We start from the raw sequence: 19,159 nt of genomic DNA, 5'->3' as shown, positions 1-19,159 counted from the left end.
CGATTAGTTGATCTGGCCCATCAAGGTCATTTGGGGATTAATGGTACTAAAAGGTTTGTGAGACAGTCATATTGTGGCCAGGGATGGACAGCATGGTTGAGAAGAAATTTAGGGGCTGTAGGTAGTGTGACAGTGCAGATAAAGGTAAAGCTGTTAGAGAGGTTCCGTTGAGTCCTGTCCAAGTCCCAAGTGAACCATGGAAGAAGCTTGCTGTGGATATCATTGGTCCGGTCCAAGGTTTGGGTGATGGTTACAAATTCTTGGTGGTGTTGGTGGATTACCACACCAAGTGGTTGGAGTATAAGGCATTAAGAGAAGCCACCACCAGTGAATTAATCACATTTTTTGAGGAAGTTTTTTATAGGGAAGGGTTCCCCACAGAGATTATCACTGTTAACGGGGTGCAGTTCTGTTCTCAAAAAATGAAGGAATTTTTACAGTGTTATGAGATCAAACATTCAAGAACAGCTCTTTACCATCCTAGGGCAAATGGTATGGTTCAGAGGGCCAATGGATTTATTAAGGGTGGCATTCAATTAGCCCTTAATTCAGGCACTGATTGGTCAAAACTGTTGAGGGAGATGGTGTACAGTTATTGTATTTCACCACATTTCACTACCAAGGTTTCACCTTTTGTTTCATTGAAAGGGAGACAACCTGCCTCCAGATTGTGCCCAGGATGGTTGGAGTTGGCTAGGTGTGTGGAGGTTGATAGGGAGAAGATCTAAAGCTCAGAATGAATATAAACAGAGATTTGACACCACATTCCATGTAAAAAATGTGGAGTTGGTTGAGGGGGATTTTGTGATGATTAAAAATCCACGTTTTGGTGTGAAATGTACTGAAAGCAAGTTTCTCATTCCAAAGAGAGTTACAGCAATCAGGGGCAATGTAGCTATTCTTGAAGGTGGGGAGTGTTGGTCTGTATCCAGATTGGTGAAGAGCTCCATTAATGCCTATGATAAAGGTAGGCTGGAGAGTGACAAGGATGAAGAAACTGGTGTTGACCAGAGAATGGTTGAGTCACAAGTCACATCACAGTCTGAGGATGTTGATTCAGGAACTGCTGTGCACACTGACATAGATCACTCCAGCATAGAGAGACAGAGCAAGAGAGCTACAAGAATGCCAGATCGATTTAAAGACTTATCTTGAGTAGTTTAATTGAGTCTTTGTATATGGTAAGGGGGAAGGTGTGTTAAGTATGGGGCAATTCTTGCTGTATTTAGAATGTGTGCAAGGCACTGTTCCAAGGGAGGTGTTCGCATTCTGTGACATCTTGTTCAGAATGCGAACACCAGCGAACGTTTGTTTTTTATTTTTGTGTCAGTTGTCATTTTGTTTGCCTTCCTTGTGGTCGCGTCTGCTGCCTTATGAGGAATATACTCAATACGTTCCCATGCAGCAGCTGGAACACAAGAAACAAACCGAGGAAGCATGTTCTGTTATTGGCCCCAGATAAAATCAAATGTTATGATAATCGCATGCCTGGTGATTTTATGACATTTTCATGTGAGAGAATAAATCAATATTTATGGTCTCATTTTCTAACAACTGTTCCCGTCAGAACAAATACCCTATTGGAGCAAAAATCCCATAAACAGGGGATTCAAATTATCAGGGCACCTAATCCTTCACTTTTATTCTCATGATTGGAAATACTTTTGAAAGTTCATTTTAGTGACTGATTGTGCATTAAGGGATATGTTTTTCTGAATATTAGTGGTTGAAGTTACAAAGCAGTGACAGCAGGTTTCCTCACTGCCTAAAGTCACCCACTTCTAGTGGAAGAAAACCACAGTGCCCTCCTAGTGCCCATTTCTTAGAATCCTCATCTGACTGCATTTTATTACTGTGGCAATAACCGCAGAGCCATTACCGCCTATGGTAATGCCCTCAGGGCTTCTACTTGAGGGCCTTAACGGTGGCCCCAGGGGCATTACCATAAGGCAGTAATGGCCCACTGGCGAGGTGGTTATTGCCATTAATATTCCAGGGTCTGCAGGCTCGGGATACTGGTTTTCCCGAGTTTGCAACCGGCGTGTCTTTGCCGTTTGAAAAGGTTTTGTTGCAGTACGCGCTGGTTCGAGGAACACTAGACCGTGTGTACTGCTTCATTAGTACGGAGCAACAGGGCACCATTCTGGGCAAAGTTGCTCGGTACTAATAAATGGGGAAAAAATTCAAATAAAAAAAGGCCACCTTGGAAAAGGGAGAAGGCGCTACGTGTGGTCGCCTCTCCCTTCCCAAGGTTGCCTTGAAAAAAAAAGGTACCCGGCACGCGAACGTGACGGGTACTAATGGAGGTTCTGGTCTCACAAAGTCCTATTCTTCTCTTGGCTTCTTGTATGGCAGTGCAAGCTCTTTCCACATCCTTGAGGTCAATGTGACAGACCCTCCACAGCAGCTCAATTTTCACAGACCCACCCTATACACCTGGGTACCTTCTTGAATAGATCTAGTTTATTATTTTAACAAATTGCTCCCCTTTACCAGGTTTTCTCTCTGAAGACCCTTAGTGTTGGCAGGCTCCAGACATTCCTTGGGGATCCCTGCTTGCTGTGCACTTCTTCTGCCAAAGGTCCACCCTTATTGAAACAAACATTCATCCGACTAAAGCCACTTTTCCCGCCTTATACAGTCCTATGGCATCACTATTTCTGGGGTTCTCAAGGTTGTACTTTAATTTTCCCTAATACAGCCACCCTTCACCCATTTGACACCACCACCCCAGCCTGGAGTGCAGCACCCATTTCATATACACCTCTTCTGGCAGCTACCTCTTCTCTGCCCCAAGCCTAGACACATCCAATTCCACATGTCATTTGTGGACAGTTGCCTTCTTACAGTGCTCTTTTTCCGACAGAGAAAAGTCTCCATGGGTGGTCAGGTGATAAGATGCCCCCAAATCCTGGTTCCTCATTGGAGGGTGCACCTGTACATTATGGCCACATGCCCATTTTACTGTGGCCAATGCCAATCAAAAACAGGAGTATTTCTCACATCGAAGGGTGATTTATTAAACATCTATTTACATGAACAAAACATCCCACGTTGAACCTAAAATGTGGTCCAACTCTTTCAAGCCTCATACTCAAACACAAGTGAACATAAATGTATTTGTACCTGGCATGCCCGAGGGCAGAACACTTGGTCCCTGGAAACAGGATGGCTCCAGAGTGGTATTTCTTCCACTTATATAAACTGTCCCTCCTCTGCTCAAAAAATCATTGAAGGCATCTGCCAGGCTGGCCAGCTGTGGAGCAGATTTAGCCAAGAGTAGAGTTTCAAACACCAGCTCAGAGCCCTGGCAGGTCAAGTTGGAATCTGTATAGTGAAAGAATGGACAGTTATAAAACTGTTTATGCCACACCAATAAGCCCAACCCATCTTTCCATTATCCACATTACAATTCCCTTTGCCCTTAACATTTCGTGCCAACTCATACCATGCTCACACCCACTCCTTCCAAACTATATTGCCATTTGTTACCATGAAACCCAATGACCTCAACTCACCTTTAATACTATGGTCATCACTGCCTACCATCAAAACCGTGTCACAACGTTCATCACCACAACCACTTCACTGCCATCCTCACACCAAATCATACACAACGTTATCCTTTTCACATTCGTCACCAACACACATCACTGCAGTCCCTTCGCATTAAATGCTGTGTTAAAAAAAAATGCAGGCCATCGGCCACCAGGGGGCGCACGGATGGTGTCTTCAGGTGACCTGAGCCCCCACCCCGCGACCCCCCCCATGGTGAAAACAGCAGAGATTCGTGCATCGGAATACACCTGCACCATCCTGGAGAAAAAACGATCGAAATCGGACCCGTGAAGCCCAAGTAAACATTGAGTGAACTTCTTCGCCGGAGACGGCACAAAATCGAAAGCAAACTGGCCAGACCAGCGAGCGGGCCCCAGCAGGAGAGCGACGTGAGGCGCTGACCAGCGAGCCTCCCCTCGGCCCTCAGAGCTACCCCCCCTGAGGTGCCCCCGAAAGATCCACGGCGTGGACCCCCCAGTCACGCCCCACAGCCCACGGATCATCGGGAAATAAGGAAGGATCCGCCGAGAAGTAAGCTGCGCCTTCCACTATACGCAGCCCACACTGTCCGCCGTGACCGCGGTACATCCAAACACCGCGGCCTACGTGTAGGGCCCCGGCCCTCAAAGGGACTAACTGGGAGGCGCGCTCTAGGGCTACCATAACTTCTTTGAACACCTACAACGCACGTTACCACATGCAAAATGGAGAAGCACGGGGCGAGGTGAATGCCAACAACGTACAGTCTTCTACCGGCAAGGATCCTTCGGACTGAGGGTAGGGCCCCCGAAACAGGGGCGTGTGCCTCCTCAGATCCCTGGTATTGATTGGAATTGAGACCGAGGAGACATCTTAAAACCTTGCCCCCTGCATATTACGAAGGTTATCTGCTGGAGCGTGTCGCCAACTTGTCCCTCCTGCAGGGCGAGCACATCACCGCTAACAGGCGACTAAGAACCGTGTGGGGTCGCAGCGCAGTCTGAGGGGTGAGCCCTCACGTCCTACCCTCGCCTGTCCGAACCCAAGACTTTGAGGTGAGGCACCCAAGTATATGCAGGCCAGAATAAAACGGGCTAGTTACGCTTACGCTCCCTCCACCCACACACTCATGACCCCCAAGATGGCGACGGAACCCGTGGCACACGGAGAGACAGCAGCCACGAAAGGTGACATAGCAGCCCTTCTGACGGAGATACAGAATATGGGGGCCAACATAGGCGGCAAGATTGACAAAATCACCCAACGCATAGATAAGATTGAGGACAGGTTGGAGGGGGTAGAAAACAATCAAGCCTCCACAGATACTTGGCAAACACAACTCGAACACAGGATCACGGATCTCGAACAGCGGGAAGAGGAATACAGACTTAAGATGGATGATCTGGAAAATCGGGAGAGGCAGAACAATTTACGCTTTTTTGGGATCCCGGAACAGGATGGGGAGACGAAGGAGAGCCTGAAAGCAACACTTCATGATATCATCAAAATCTTGGCAGCAGATGATGAGATTGATGAACCAAGAACAGAACGGATGCACAGAGTGGGTGGCCCACCTGGAGGCCCGAGATCGGTCCTCGCCCGCTTCCACAGATACCAGGACAAAGCAAAGATTCTCGAGAAGGCAAGGCGTGGAGACGTGATCACTCTCAAAGGTGCCCAGGTTACCATATATCAAGGCCTATCTGCCATGACATTGGCGCTGAGAAGGATGTGTGGCCCCCTGACAAAATGGTTGAAAGAGCGGGATACCCGATATCGGTGGGGATACACCTTCTCGCTCTCTTTCGAACATGATGGCACGAGAACCAGACTACAGTCGGAGAGGGAAATAAAGGCCTGCATCTCCGATCTTGTCGAGCCCCGTGAACGAAGGGAGAATGAAAACACTCCAAGGAACGAAGGGCGAGATTGGAAACTCCGGGGACCTAAGAGGCAGAGAGTCAAAGGGTCAAGGAAGTTTCAGAGAGGTAACAACACCCCAGAGGGGGACAAGTGAGCTAGATCAGCGGCAGCTACCATGACACTATGAGTATGTTTGAGATAAGGGCCGTTTTCGGCCCAACACTAAAGTTATTTTCGATGGTTGTAAATTGGGGTGAAAAGGGGTTGGGAGGGCGGGGGGCTCAGATTTATGTGGTGTTTATTGTTAATTAAAGGACCGCGCGATGATGGTCCCTACTGGTGGTTCGCTGCTAGTTCAGTGAATCCAATTGGACCTGCTCGGACGCCGACGTATGGGGCGGGGTGCGTGGGAGGGAGAGGGAGGGATCTGCAAGACAAGGGGGAGGGTACAACTATTACAGAACTTTTACTCGCTGCTGGGATGGGAAAGACACTAAGATACTAAGATTGGTTGAGGGTACGGAACACGAGATATGGCGAGCTATTGTTGTGAATATGGCATTGTCATATACTGATGGCCACTTCTGATGCAAGCATACGAGGCCCCTTGAGAGTCGGGACGCTTAATGTCAAAGGCCTTAACTCGCCTACTAAGAGGTTGTTAGTCCTACGGGAATTCCGAAGGGCTAACATTGATATCCTACTCTTATAAGAAACAAAGTATATGAAGGGGGAGGGGAGGTCTATTTTGGGGAAACGCTTCAGCATGGAGTTTTGGGGCTCGGGAGCATTGCGAAGAGGGGGAGTGGGAATCCTTATCAGAAAGGGACTTTATTTTCATGTCTCCAAAACCTGGTCAGATGCGGAAGGGCGAGCTTTGCTAGTTGTGGGGACTATTGGGAGGGTGGACGCAACGATTGCCACAATCTATTCTCCCAATGCAGGACAGCTCCGATTCCTCTCTAAAACTGTCCCCAAAATAATGTTGGAAGCCGCCGGCCATATTATACTAGGCGGAGACTTCAACCTATGGGCAGATGACGATTTAGACCGGAAAGCGGGACGCCCAGACGTCGATGTTTCTGTGAGAGGAGAACGCAGTGATTTTGCAAACATGATGCAGGACTATGCGCTAGTAGACGCATGGAGGATGATGCATCCTGATGAAAGAGGGTATACATTTTATTCACCTCCACACAGTACTTTCACCCGAATAGATTACATCTACCTTTCACAAGTACTGAACACCACCACCTCACACTCAGGGATTACCCGGATAACGTGGTCCGACCACGACATGGTCACAGTCGATATACAGTGGGAACATCTACCAGTTAAGGGCGGGAAGTGGAGATGTAATCAGGCCATATGGAGAGACCCCGTCTTCAAAGAGGAACTTGAAACAGAGATCAAAGAATACTTTAAAGCCAACGATACTGGGGAGGTCTCTAAACAGAGTGTGTGGGAGGCGGCCAAGGCAACCTGGAGAGGGATCCTCATACGGGAGGGGGCTCGGAAGAAAAGGGAAAGAACCCTTATTGAGAATAAGCTCCGGAGTGAAATATGTCATCTTGATAGAGAAGCTAGGGTGGGGGACACCACGGATAGGATCCAAGAGGCCAGGAAAAAACGGGAAGAACTCTGCCACCTAGAACATGGTCAGATGGCACATAGGCTACACCTACTGAAGCAGAAATTTTATGAAAAGGGAGATAAGGATGACTAGCGGCTAGACTCAGGATGCAGGGGCCGAACGTAGGGTGAAAGAGATTACAGACCCAACCCCTGACCAGGCACAACCTATGCCCCTATCCCAGAATTGTTCGCACATTTCTACGAGTCCCTATACACTTCAGAAGTAGACCCACACTCACAAGAGATAGACAAGTACTTCGCTAACATTGCTCTTCCGAAAGTTGCAAGCGCTGACTCGGCCCATCTTGAATCCCCCATAACTGAAGACGAATTACACGAGGCGATCAAATGACTTACACTGGCCAAATCCCCTGGCGAAGACGGATTCACCGCTTGCTTCTATAAAACCTTTTGTACCCTCCTGGCTCCATTCCTGACCACCCTATTTAATGAAATCCTTGACACAGGGATTGTCCCCGCCTCATTCGCCCGAGCACTCATATCAGTCATTCCCAAGGAGGGCAGAGACCCCAAATGTTGCGGATCATACCGCCCCATATCCTTGCTCAACCTTGATGCCAAATTTTACACAAGAGTCCTGGCAGCCAGGCTAGAGGGCCACATGCCCCATCTCGTCCATCCCGACCAGGTAGAGTTCATAATTGGACGACAGGGTGCAGACACCATGAGAAAGACTCTCCATTTGGTTGAAGCCTCCCAAACTATGTGCAACAATCCTGCCTTACTCTCCATTGATGCTGAAAAAGCCTTTGATCGTGTGGAATGGGGCTTCCTTGCCGCAGTCCTCCGTGCTGTGGGAATAGGGCCGAAATTTAGAAGGGGGATAAAAGCAGTCTACACCGCTCCTAAAGCCTCAGTGTCTGTCAATGGGGAATACTCGAGATGGTTCAAGCTGAAACGTGGTACCTGGCAGGGATGCCCCCTATCGGCCATCCTCTTCGCCCTCTCCGTAGAACACCTGACCCAAAAAATGTGACAGGATACTCAAGTAACAGGCATGCGTCTGGGGGACGAGGAATACAAAGTAGCGCTATATGCCGATGACCTACTCCTTCATGTGACGAACCCCACTACATCTATTCCCAGGGCTTTGTACCTCTTAGACGAATACGGCCAAGTATCCGGGTTCAAGGTTAACAAATCAAGTCCATCCTTTTCCCCTTACAGGGATCAATGGATACAAACACGGAAAGATGTCAGTCCCTGGGCCTTATGATTGAACACGAAAAAATGAAGTACTTAGGCATACATGTCACAAGATCACTAAAAGATTTATATGAAGCCAATTTCCCTGCGCTCCTCCAAAAATTTCACGCAGACCTTGCCCAATGGGATAACCTAAGCATATCCTGGTTGGGGCGTTTAAATGCGATAAAAATGACCTGTCTCCCGAGATTTTTATACCCCTTTCAAATGCTCCCCATTCAGATGCCACGTCAATTCTTTGCAGAAGTCAAGAAGGCGATATTAAAATTCATACGGCAAGGGAAAAAGCCCAGAATTGCGTACTCCAATTTGACATTACCAAAAGACAAGGGTGGAGTGGGTCTCCCAGACATCCAAAAATATTACGAGGCAGCCCAATTACATATTCTTATTCCCCATCTTTGTAACCAAAAATCACCTCAGTGGATTGCTATGGACAATCACTACCTGTCCCCGGCAACAATCTCCGAATGGCTGTGGTCCCCTAGGAAGAGGGTACTGAAAAGATCTAAGACACACCCGATGTTTGTAACCATATAGGATATATGGCGAGAGAGTAGGGATATGGAAAAGATTACCACATGGCCATCACCATTAAGTCACCTCTGGTCACCGGGCATGAATGACCAGATCCCCAATGTGGAAAGGTTTCAAGCCTGGTATGAGGCAGGCCTGGAGAGGGTGGGACAACTCCTAAAGAAGGACTCCTTCATTGCACTCCCTGAACTAGAGGAGGCACTCGGAATAGGCACACTGTCTGCATTCCACTTTCTGCAGATCAAAGGTGTATTGTCAAAACCAGAATGGAGGGAAAAGCTGAGCAGGGAACTTACCCCGTTTGAAACCATACTCGACTCCAGGACGGAAACGAAAGGGTTAATATCGGCCTTTCTATAAAACAATAATGGAAGCGGGAAAGGGCTCAACAGAACCGCTTAGGTTAAAATGGGAAAGGGACATGGGCGAAGACATTGACCCAGAGATATGGGATAAGATATGTAGGACAGCACCCAAGGCCTCGATATCATGCCAATATAAGTTGCACTCGATTAAATTATTGAATAGGTGGCAATATGACCCGCATAGGTTCTCCAAGATGTATCAGTCATCTAGTCCAATGTGTTGGCGGGGATGTGGGTCTGCGGCAGATTACTGGCACATGTGGTTGTCCTCAGGTCAAAATATACTGGAATGAAGTTCTAGGTTGGATTAAGGATCTAGACGGGATCCAACGAACAGCGGACTCCTACTTGATCTTATTTGGTCTCGAGAGGATCGAGGATGAATTGAGAAGGGTCACAGACATAGCTGCACCACTGTTACTAGCCGCGAGAGCTCTATTGACCTCGAAATGGAAATCCCCTGTAACCCCCACAAAAAAAGAATGGGTTAATGTGACCTCCATTATGTGTATCATGGAAAAAATCACGGCATCTATATACGGGAAAGCCAGGCAATGCGACATCTTATGGTTAGAGTTTGTCAACAAATATATGCCCGGAACAGCCCACTAACGCCTAGCGAATGACCAATGCCATGAGTAGTGAAACATCATGATAACCTCCAGAACAAGGTAGGCCTCAAGGTCTGACAAACCTATCAACCAATCCGCCAAACGCTAGACAGTACATCCCATGGCGGCAGCTTATAAAGTCTTGTGGGGTGGAGGGAGGAAGGAAGGGAGGGGAAAAATGGGAGAAGAGCGACCAATGCTTATTGACATTGTAAAGGGGAGTTAACTGTTGATGGAACGAAATGCAAGAATTTTGCTGATATATGAAACTAAATCTCAACCACGCTTTCTATTTGACTGTAATACCTGCTTTCTTGTTATGATTGTTTACTTTGGTTGTATGAGCTGTAATCTGTTTCATATAAACTCCAATAAATCAAGTTTAAAAAAAGAAAAAAAATGTTGGCAGGGAGATAGATTTAGCTATGATCAATGATGGCTGCTTCTTGTGTTGGCTCCCATACTGAACTCCAGGTTTTCGTTCCCACTGTTGCGTGAGGCATTGAAAGGTCCAGCGCGGGGCATCTAGCTCCGGAAGATCTATACTGCATGGTAGTGCAGGTTAATAGGGACCAGGATGTCTCTGAGGTAAAATAGAAGAAGGCATGAAGTCAGTCCCTCAAAAGGGCCTTCTGTGAACCGGACCAGTGGGAGTTATTTCCCATCTTTTCTCTAATTTTGTAACACTTGGGGTTAAACCCTAAGTTACCCAGGGTAATCTAGATATGGATCCCTTGATCACTGCTTAGAGAGGCATAGCTTACCTCATTGATGAGGTCCAACAAGGTCAAAACACGTCTGGGGTTGCTGTTGGTACCGATGTTCGGATGAAAATTGCCTAGCATTTCAGTGCTGGACTGCCCAGCCAGGTGCGACCTGGGTGATATGCAAATGGATATTTTTCCTCTGGGAATGGTACATTGAGCTAAAATGTGGTAGAGATTTATTTGGCCATGTTCGCTCTCATCAGAAGGGCTCCCACACCTTTTCACCTTCTTCCATACACGCCAGATTGGAGAGAGCAGCAGCGGATGGGGCATCTCAGCTTCCTGCATGTACACATCTTGGGATCTTCCTAAAGCTTTTGGACTTGGCTGAAAGTAGGGACGTTTGGCGACAGCATGGTACCGGGGAATCCCAGCAGCTTCTGACGTGCTCTCCTGAGCAAGACGACAGAGTATCCCCTCGCAAAGGCCTGGCCCAGGAGCTTTGAAGCACCCCTCAGTTTACTGTGCTCATTTGGCCATCACCTTGGGTATCACGTCCAGCATGAAGAGGATTGACAAACTTGAAGTGAGGGTTTTTGTTGTGGAGAATAACAATAATGGTTTATATAATGCATGCCGCTGCAGTAAATTATTAGAAAATCTAAAGTGGGTGCCTAAATGTGTGTGCAAACTCAGAATCTTGTATTAATTCATAACTGTGTATAGTATCCAAAATGTGAGCATTTATTTTAGACTGCTTGTATTTATGCATTGGCCTCAAAAGCAATTTTGTAAGAAATGTGTTATCCAGGGGTGTGCACGTGTATGCAACGAGATATTCTGTATGTTGCCCAAACTCAATAGTAGGCTGAACTTCAATCATTCCTTCAGTGGGGCATTGTCTGTTTGTATGTTGTATGGAATGACGTACGGTCAGAGGTGAGCGTCTTCCCTGGGAGAAAATGAAGCAGATATTATCTGGGATGTTGACCTCCGAGTTTATGAGTGGTGTTCTTTGATCTGCTCTCTCCCCTTGCAGACGCGTAGGTGTCCCCCCTGATGTGACACTGGCGGATTGATAATTGGGATGGTTGATGGCAAATTGTTATCTAGGGGTTGGTGGATGCAAAGTGTTGTGAGGAACTGAAATGCTAATTGATAACATAAGCAATCATTTCCAAACCCGCCACAACTGTCACTACTGTCCATCACCCTTTATCCATACCAATACCTTTACTACCAACTAGACATCATTTCTCTCGATTCACGGGAACTAGACCATTCTACTTAGCATGGCAAACGATCTACCACAAACTGTTCACTATTATTTTTTTACCATCCAGGTACAACGCTTCTATCCCACTTTTTTCCATTGGACACTACTTTCCAAACGTGTCATGCTACCAATCCTCAACATTGTATACTATCGACCACAGCTCCTTCACACTCTGGCACCATCACGACCTGACTGCCATCACCACCATCAGTTACACTGACACCTTATGACCAAAAGCCCATCTGCTTTATTACCATCTGGGACCATGCCACCATAACAATTAGGGGGTAAAAGAAGTCTAACCAAGTTACCTTACATGTCAATGTCTCCCGAGCCTTATTTGTGATCAGAGAGCATGGATTTTGGCAACTGATCACACAGAAGAAAGTATCCAACAAAGACAGTGTATATGGTCACAAATAGGCTGAAGATAGGAAAAAGGAACAAAGAGAAATAACTAATGTGCAAAGATAAAAAAGAAAAAAAAAGAAGGAAGGGACAAAAGAAAGGAAGAAAGCAAGGAGCAACGCAAGGGAAATGAGCAAGGAAGTAAGCAAGTAAAGAAAGACAGGCGGTCACAGTTGAAAACATACCTTTGAAATACTCTACAGACACGCCGCAGTTGCACTGTGCATCAAGGGTCCGGCTTAGCAGTGAATGAATCTCATACGAAGCGTGTGGAGAAATCCATTTAGTGCAGTCTGTAGTAAAAGACAGGGTAAAAAAGTGGTGACAGTATTTGAAGGTTAGCAAAGATGAAAACATGTCAAATGTCTGCATTTGCTTATCCTATTCAAAAATATTACAGAAGAAAATACCAATGGGTTCTGCCCTGAGCCTGTGTACATGTTCTGTCAATTTGTGTAAAGCCTGCAATACCCATGTTTAACCAGTTTCTAACTGTTCCTGGTTGTTTGAGAAGGGAACTGTGGTACAATGAGGCCACCATGTGAGGCAGCAGGCAGTCCACACAGCATTACCTACAGTGACGTTGAAAGTCAAATATATTTAAAGAAAACACTATCTCAGCATTTTAGAGCCTTGCAACCAACTTTCAAATCTATACCTTAGCATATGCAAACAATTTGCATGCCACCATTGTTAGTACTGTTTTTCTGAAGTCCAACTAAGGGCTTAGTAAAACCATACTACTGCAAAACTCCAATGTTAGTATAAGGCTGTACCACCCTAGTATGTGGTAGCGTAGACAGAGCAGCCAGGCTTATTTTAGGATTGAGAGAGCGCTGTATGAAGGTATAAAGAACTTGTAGTATACCAAGTGTTCATCAGAAACACAACCAGAAATATTATTAAAAAAATAAAGGCTTATTATAAATAAAGTTAGGTGACGTTAAGTCTTGGGTTAAGTACTTTGTCATAGAATCATAAACAAATTATAAAAACACCATGCTTTAAAGTAGACAAACCAAAGCATCGACACTGTTCAGAAAACTTTATCAAACACATTTACTATAGGACACACCTATTCATGGGAAGTAAAACCATCAGTTACTTTTAGATTACTTTACAGTAAGTCAATGCTAGTAGACCCCGTCAGTCATGCAGTGAATCAGTTAAAGGGATAGTCCAGTAAAACAAATTATTTGAAAAATAGATAGGCAACATTAAAAAAAAAATACTAACACTTTTTTTTAAAACTTCCTATGTAAAATTAAAAAGCTATTCAAGCTCAAAATTCGCAAAAGCAAGCACATGGGTGCATCCATTTTGTGAAATGGATGCCCGCCTGTGCTGGCTTTTGCTTTTGCAGCACTAATGAAGGAAAAGCCAGCCAGTTGTAGTAAAGAAAAGCTACCGCTAGGTGGCTTTTCCTTCATTAGTGCTGCAAAAGCAAAAGCCAGCACAGGCGGGCATCCATTTCACAAAATGGATGCGCCCATGTGCTTGCTTTTGCGAATTTTGAGCTTGAATAGCTCAAAATTTTACATAGGAAGTTTAAAAAAAAAAGTGCTAGTATTTTTTTTTTAATGTTGCCTATCTATTTTTTAAATACAATGGGCCTCATTACGACCCAGGCGGTAAGTTACCGCCTGGGCCGTGACTTTACCACTATGGCGTAAACTATGTTTACGCCATGGTGGTTGGCGGACTTACCGCCCCATTCCGACCTTGGCGGGGCGGTAAGTCCCCAATCCCCATTTACCCTTCCCCATTCCCATTCCCATTTTTGCCCCATAGGGCATAATGGGAGCGGGGAAGCAGTTAATTAGCCACCGTAAATTACGGTGGCGTAATTAACTCCATGGTCCCTTAGCGCCATGGATTTTAACACCTGCTAAAAGCAGGTGTTAAGTCCGCCATGGCGCTAAGGGACCTCATACTCAGGCGGTAAGGGTCGGCGCTGTTTACGCCGCTGTAAAACCCTTACCGCCTGAGTCGCAATGAGGCCCAATGTTTTACTGGACTATCCGTTTAAGGAATCGCTTAGTAAACCAACCCTGTTATCAGGATACTTTTATGAATAGTTCAACACAAGTTCATGGAACAATATAAACATATAACATCATTCAGGATAACACAGTTATAGCTGAACAATACCTTAATGTGTAATATACAATTACAGTTGCTTTTCAGATCAGTGGAACACAGACTAAGGTAAGCAATAACTCCTTACACTTATTAAGAAAGGCACACAGCTATTCAAGGCAGGTAAAACCTAAGGCAGACTTATTCTAGACAGGCTAAACAGCAGGTCAGGAGAAGCAAGACCCAGTTGGTGAACTTACACACTAATATTCTGGAACAAATAGTTAAGTGATGCCAACAGCATTACTTTTGGGAAGGGCCACAACAAATTCACAGGTGGGTAAAATAACCTTATATATACTTTCCAGAATGGCAAAAACACATTCAAGGTAAGTAAGAACTTTTGTAACTGCTCACTCTGAGGCAGATAACAATCAAGTGGTTCACAAGTAAGTAACTTTTAAACACTTGTTATACTTTTCAAGGAAGAATCCTTTTCTTATCCAGTCCTTCCCTAGTCTATTGCAGGAGTTCTCTGAGAGGCAGACAGAAGAGGGACCCTAGTGGTCTAGGTGCAAGCTGTAGGCAGGGTGAGATAGGGTTAAGTTACAGAAAAAGCTCAGATTTCCTGAGGAAATCTCTTCAAAACAAGTAAGTAGTTCACTTTAGAGTTAGAAAGGGTCCAGGGACTTCTGAGAAGACACCCTAGGAGGATTCCAAAAGTGGGCCTGGGTGAACTGGATGAGAGGCCTCCCAATCACACGAAACGCCCCAAAGCTACACAGGAATCACAAAAGCTTAAGGTTTGCAAATACCCCAGCCAACACAGCACAGAAGAGTTTGTAGCAGGAAGACTTCAGGATCTGCAGCCAAAAGCACGGTTGATAGACTCCTTTGTCATGAAGATGGAAGACAAGACTCTGGAACGGATTTTACAGTAGGGATCAATGGGGAAGACTCCAGGCAAGAGTTTCTTTGTGGCTGGTTGCGGCTCTGTGGTCTTGGGCCCTTTTTAGGAGCCAAGAGAAGACTCAATATCACTGATCGGATTCTCGTCGCTAGTCTTGTGAGGGGACTTCAAGGACTCGATTTGTGTCTCTGGAGGTCCAAGCAGGATGCCACCAAAGATTCAGCTCGATTCGGAATTCGCACAATGGCTCGAGGTCCCAGGATACTGGTGTGTTGCAGCCAGGCAAGGTCGCAGCACATCGTGGGATGGCTCAAAATGCAGGTCTTCTTGAGTCTAGTTGATCACATAAGACTCTGAAGTTCCCAGGTCACCTGGAAGGAAGGGTAATAGTAGCCTCTGGTCACTCAGCAGGCTCTCCGGTCGCTGGAATTTATCTCAGCGTTGGTTTCTATATCTTCCTCTTCGGACTTTCCCGCCCCGGAGGCCAGGGGAAGGACCGAGAAAGGACAAGGAACACTAAAATGTCGAAGAAATAACACGGGCCATTTTGGTAAAATGGGCACAAATGGGTGCCATTACCGCAGCTGTGGAAACAGCCTGCGGTAAAGGTGCACCGAATTTGTAAAAAGGTTCAATGTCACCAGCCATTAAAGGGAAGCTTGTCCCTACAACATAATTGTCACAGTGCTAGTGAGAAAGGGGACACATATCTACTCAGCACTCTACATAAGGTGGGGTGTGCTGGTTTCACCTAACAAAATGTAGAAGGGATGCAAAATATCCTTTCTACCCTTGGGAACTATAGTTCTCACCAGGTTAGCCAGAAAATATAAAAGAGGAGCCCCAAAGGGCAACCCAGCAACAATAGGCCAAATATGCCAAAATGTTGTCAAAGAGGATAAAATCAAAAGGACACTATGGAGAGTCTTAAAAATGACATCCAGGAAAATAGCAAAATGATCTGAGTGTGTGGAAAAAGGTTACCACTCACTGAGGTATAGGGAAAAATAATCCATCAGTCCAGCAAAACGTTCATGGGGTTTCATAAGTTAGGAAGATGTAGCCCTAAAGGTGAAATCTTACCCAACAACGAACAGGAATAGAGCAGAGTTTTTATAAAACCTTAACAACCAACGCTTGTCCTGCTTGATGGCAAAACCCAAGCAAGGAGGCTGAACATTGTTTAATACAAAAGAGGAAACTTTCCCTGAAAAGGCAATGAATTGGACCAAATAAATACATACATCTCATGAAGATTCTATGGTTTTATAGACAAAAAAAGAGAACGTTGCATGGCAGCACACACTGCAAACTAAACTGTTAGCAAACAATTCTGGAGATGGAACAGCATCATCATCATCATCATCATCATCATCATCATCATCAGGAAAGCCATTAAACCAGTGAATACTTCACTGCCTTTTGCAGGTGAACTGATGATCCTCTTTAAAGCCTGTGCCTTAGTTGTTCTGGTTTTAATAGTCCTTTGTGGATATTTATTGCAATGAATCCCACTTCACTCAGAATGTTTTGTCTGCCACAACATATCATATTAATTAATATTCCTGCAATCTGGAAGCAGGATTACGGGATTCCCGTCCCATCCCATTTCTGTTTCTAAGTGTTAACCTGTTAAAGTACTGACAGTGCAGTCCCTCCTCATAGAGCCCTACTTTACTGTAGAACGCGAAAAGGTTGGCCATTGAAAGATAAAAATCCTTTTAGGCTTGGTGTTTTTATTTTATTTTTAGAACTTTGCAGCAATGTGATGTACCTTACAATTATGTTGGCTATAGAAAAAAAAGAGACTAAGAGAAATCTCTGCAAATAAAGTCTCAGGAAAATAGCTCAGGGGCAACGTGTGCTCCTTGGAAGCAAAACGACACAGAGCAACACAGGTTCGGTCCCCGGGTCTGCGCTTAGAAACCTCTGGGTATTAAGCACGTCATAAATAACCAATTACAATTTGCAATTACAAAGTGAGATTATCTCCAAGGATTGGTAAGAGTATAAATCAAGCAAACCTGCTAAATCCTAACCTAGGCCCATAGGCGCTTGGCTGCTGAGTAGGAGTTGCTACAGCCCCAAATATTCAACTGCTGTGCTTGAAAGTCTAGCTTTTGTCATTTAAAACCATGGTTTCAGCAGCATAGCCTCGATTCCATATAGCTGATGTGCCAGAATGACAGATGCTGGCCTCTGGATTGTCATGCTTTGCACATCCACTTGGCACTGCACGCAACATTTAATTAGTATTAGGAGCACAGGAATCAGAGAGTCAATCCACAATGGTGATGCACAAATTAAACCGAACATCAGAAACACAGATAATAAGTGAATAAGGAACAAGTTACTTACCTGTAACTGTTGTTCTCCAGCATTGGTCTGGCATGGATTCACATGCTCATGAATATTCCCCGCCGTCAGGCTGGGAATCCTCGGTAAAGAAAAAATCAGTATCAGTTTTGTTTCTGATCTGTCTTTCTTAGTAGTAACCAATCACTGATCTCTGGGTCATACTGCCCCCAACCAATGACTGCCCTCTCCCTAAGCCCTGTCTCTTGCAGCCATCCTCAGATTTGGTAGCACGTAAAGTGGCAGTATGACCAAGTGAAGAGCCGCAGAGGGGTAGGCGGGAGGGTTCGCATGTGAATCCATGCCAGACCCATGCTGGAGAACAACAGTTACAGGTAAGTAACTTCTTCCTTCTCCAGCATGGGGTCTGGCACGGATTCACATGCTCATGAATAAAATTATACATAGCAGTACACACATGCACAACCACAGGAGGTGGCAACAGGCTCAACATTAAGCAATACAACAACTCAACATTAAGCATCTCTTACCTCCTCACCAGGCTCACCTTAAGCGAACAGGTTGCGCAGCACTGCTTGGCCGACCCTGGACTCCTCCCTGGAGTCCCGATCAACGCAGGAGAATCTTGTGAAGTTGTGCGTCGACCTCCACGTAGCAGCCCTGCAGATGTCCAGCAGGGGCACACCTGACAGGAAGGCCGTGGTAGCAGCGATCGCTCTGGTCGAATGGGCTCCCGGATGTTTTGCCAACCGGTGGCAGTGCATGATACAGCCAGAGAGCCATCTGGAAATGGAAGTCTTCGAGAGACCCTTCCCTTGATTCACAGTCCCAAAGTTCACAAACAGCTGTGACGTCTTCCGAAAACTCTACGGCAGTACTTGAGGGGCCGTAATCCGCAGAGGGTTAATCTCCTGTGCACGGCACCAGACAGAGAACCTCTTCCACTTATGTCCGTAGCACTTGAGAGTTGAGGACGCCCTGGCTTTTGCAAGAACCTCTCTGCAGTCAGCCGGGATATCGTACCCTCCAAACTCTAGTGCTGCAGGAGCCAGGCCTGCAAGTTCATCGACTCCGGGTGGTGATGAAGGATCGTTCTGCACCTGGACTTCTTGAGCTGGTTGATGAGACGGAGCAGCAATGGCAACAGAGGGAACGCGTATAGAAACAGGCCGTCCCAAGGGAACGAGAAAGCATCACCCATGCTCGTCGGCTGCGGGAACCTGCTGGCGAACCTCTGGCACTTGGAGTTTGTTGCTGTTGCGAAAAGGTCAATCCGGGGTTCGCCCCATCGTCGAAAGAGCCGATCCACCTGGTCCTGACGTAGTTCCTACTCGTGGCACGAGCGCAGCTCCCTGCTGAGCGAGTCGGCGATGGTGTTTTTTTTCCTGCCAAGTGGAAGGGAACCAGAAACATCCCCTGGGCGACGGCCCAGTGCCACAGATCCTGGGCCTCCTTGGATAGGTCTGGGGATCTGGTGCCTCCCTGCTTCCGTATGTAGAACATTGTGGTGGTGTTGTCGGTGAAGATCCTCACCACTTTGTCCTTGAGGGACGGAAAGAACGACTTGAGTGCCCAGAACACTGCTCAAAGCTCCAGAATGTTGATGTGGAGAGACCTCTCCTCCGGGAGCCAAAGGCCTCTTGCGTGGAGATCTCCGGTGTGGGCCCCCCAACCCTCCAGGAAGGCGT

General features: G+C 46.2%; 1 protein-coding gene across 2 annotated transcripts in view; it reads right to left on the bottom strand.

Moving 5' to 3' along the window:
- The window catches only part of LOC138569198 (uncharacterized), a 694,078-nt gene that overhangs the window by 487,405 nt on the left and 187,514 nt on the right, over window positions 1-19,159 (bottom strand). For both annotated transcript variants that reach the window (XM_069646958.1, XM_069646959.1), the window contains 2 exons: window positions 12,352-12,459; window positions 3,127-3,327 (listed from right to left, as the gene is read on the bottom strand). In XM_069646958.1, coding sequence (XP_069503059.1) covers window positions 3,127-3,327; window positions 12,352-12,459 — 309 coding nt within the window. The remainder of the gene's footprint in view (window positions 1-3,126; window positions 3,328-12,351; window positions 12,460-19,159) is intronic.

The sequence above is a fragment of the Ambystoma mexicanum genome, chromosome 2q (genome assembly GCF_040938575.1).
Source record: "Ambystoma mexicanum isolate Mex_15411 chromosome 2q, UKY_AmexF1_1, whole genome shotgun sequence".
NCBI classification, from domain to species: domain Eukaryota; kingdom Metazoa; phylum Chordata; class Amphibia; order Caudata; family Ambystomatidae; genus Ambystoma; species Ambystoma mexicanum.
The sequence above is the reverse complement of the archived record's forward strand: the minus strand, read 5'-3'. Positions and strand labels throughout refer to the sequence as shown.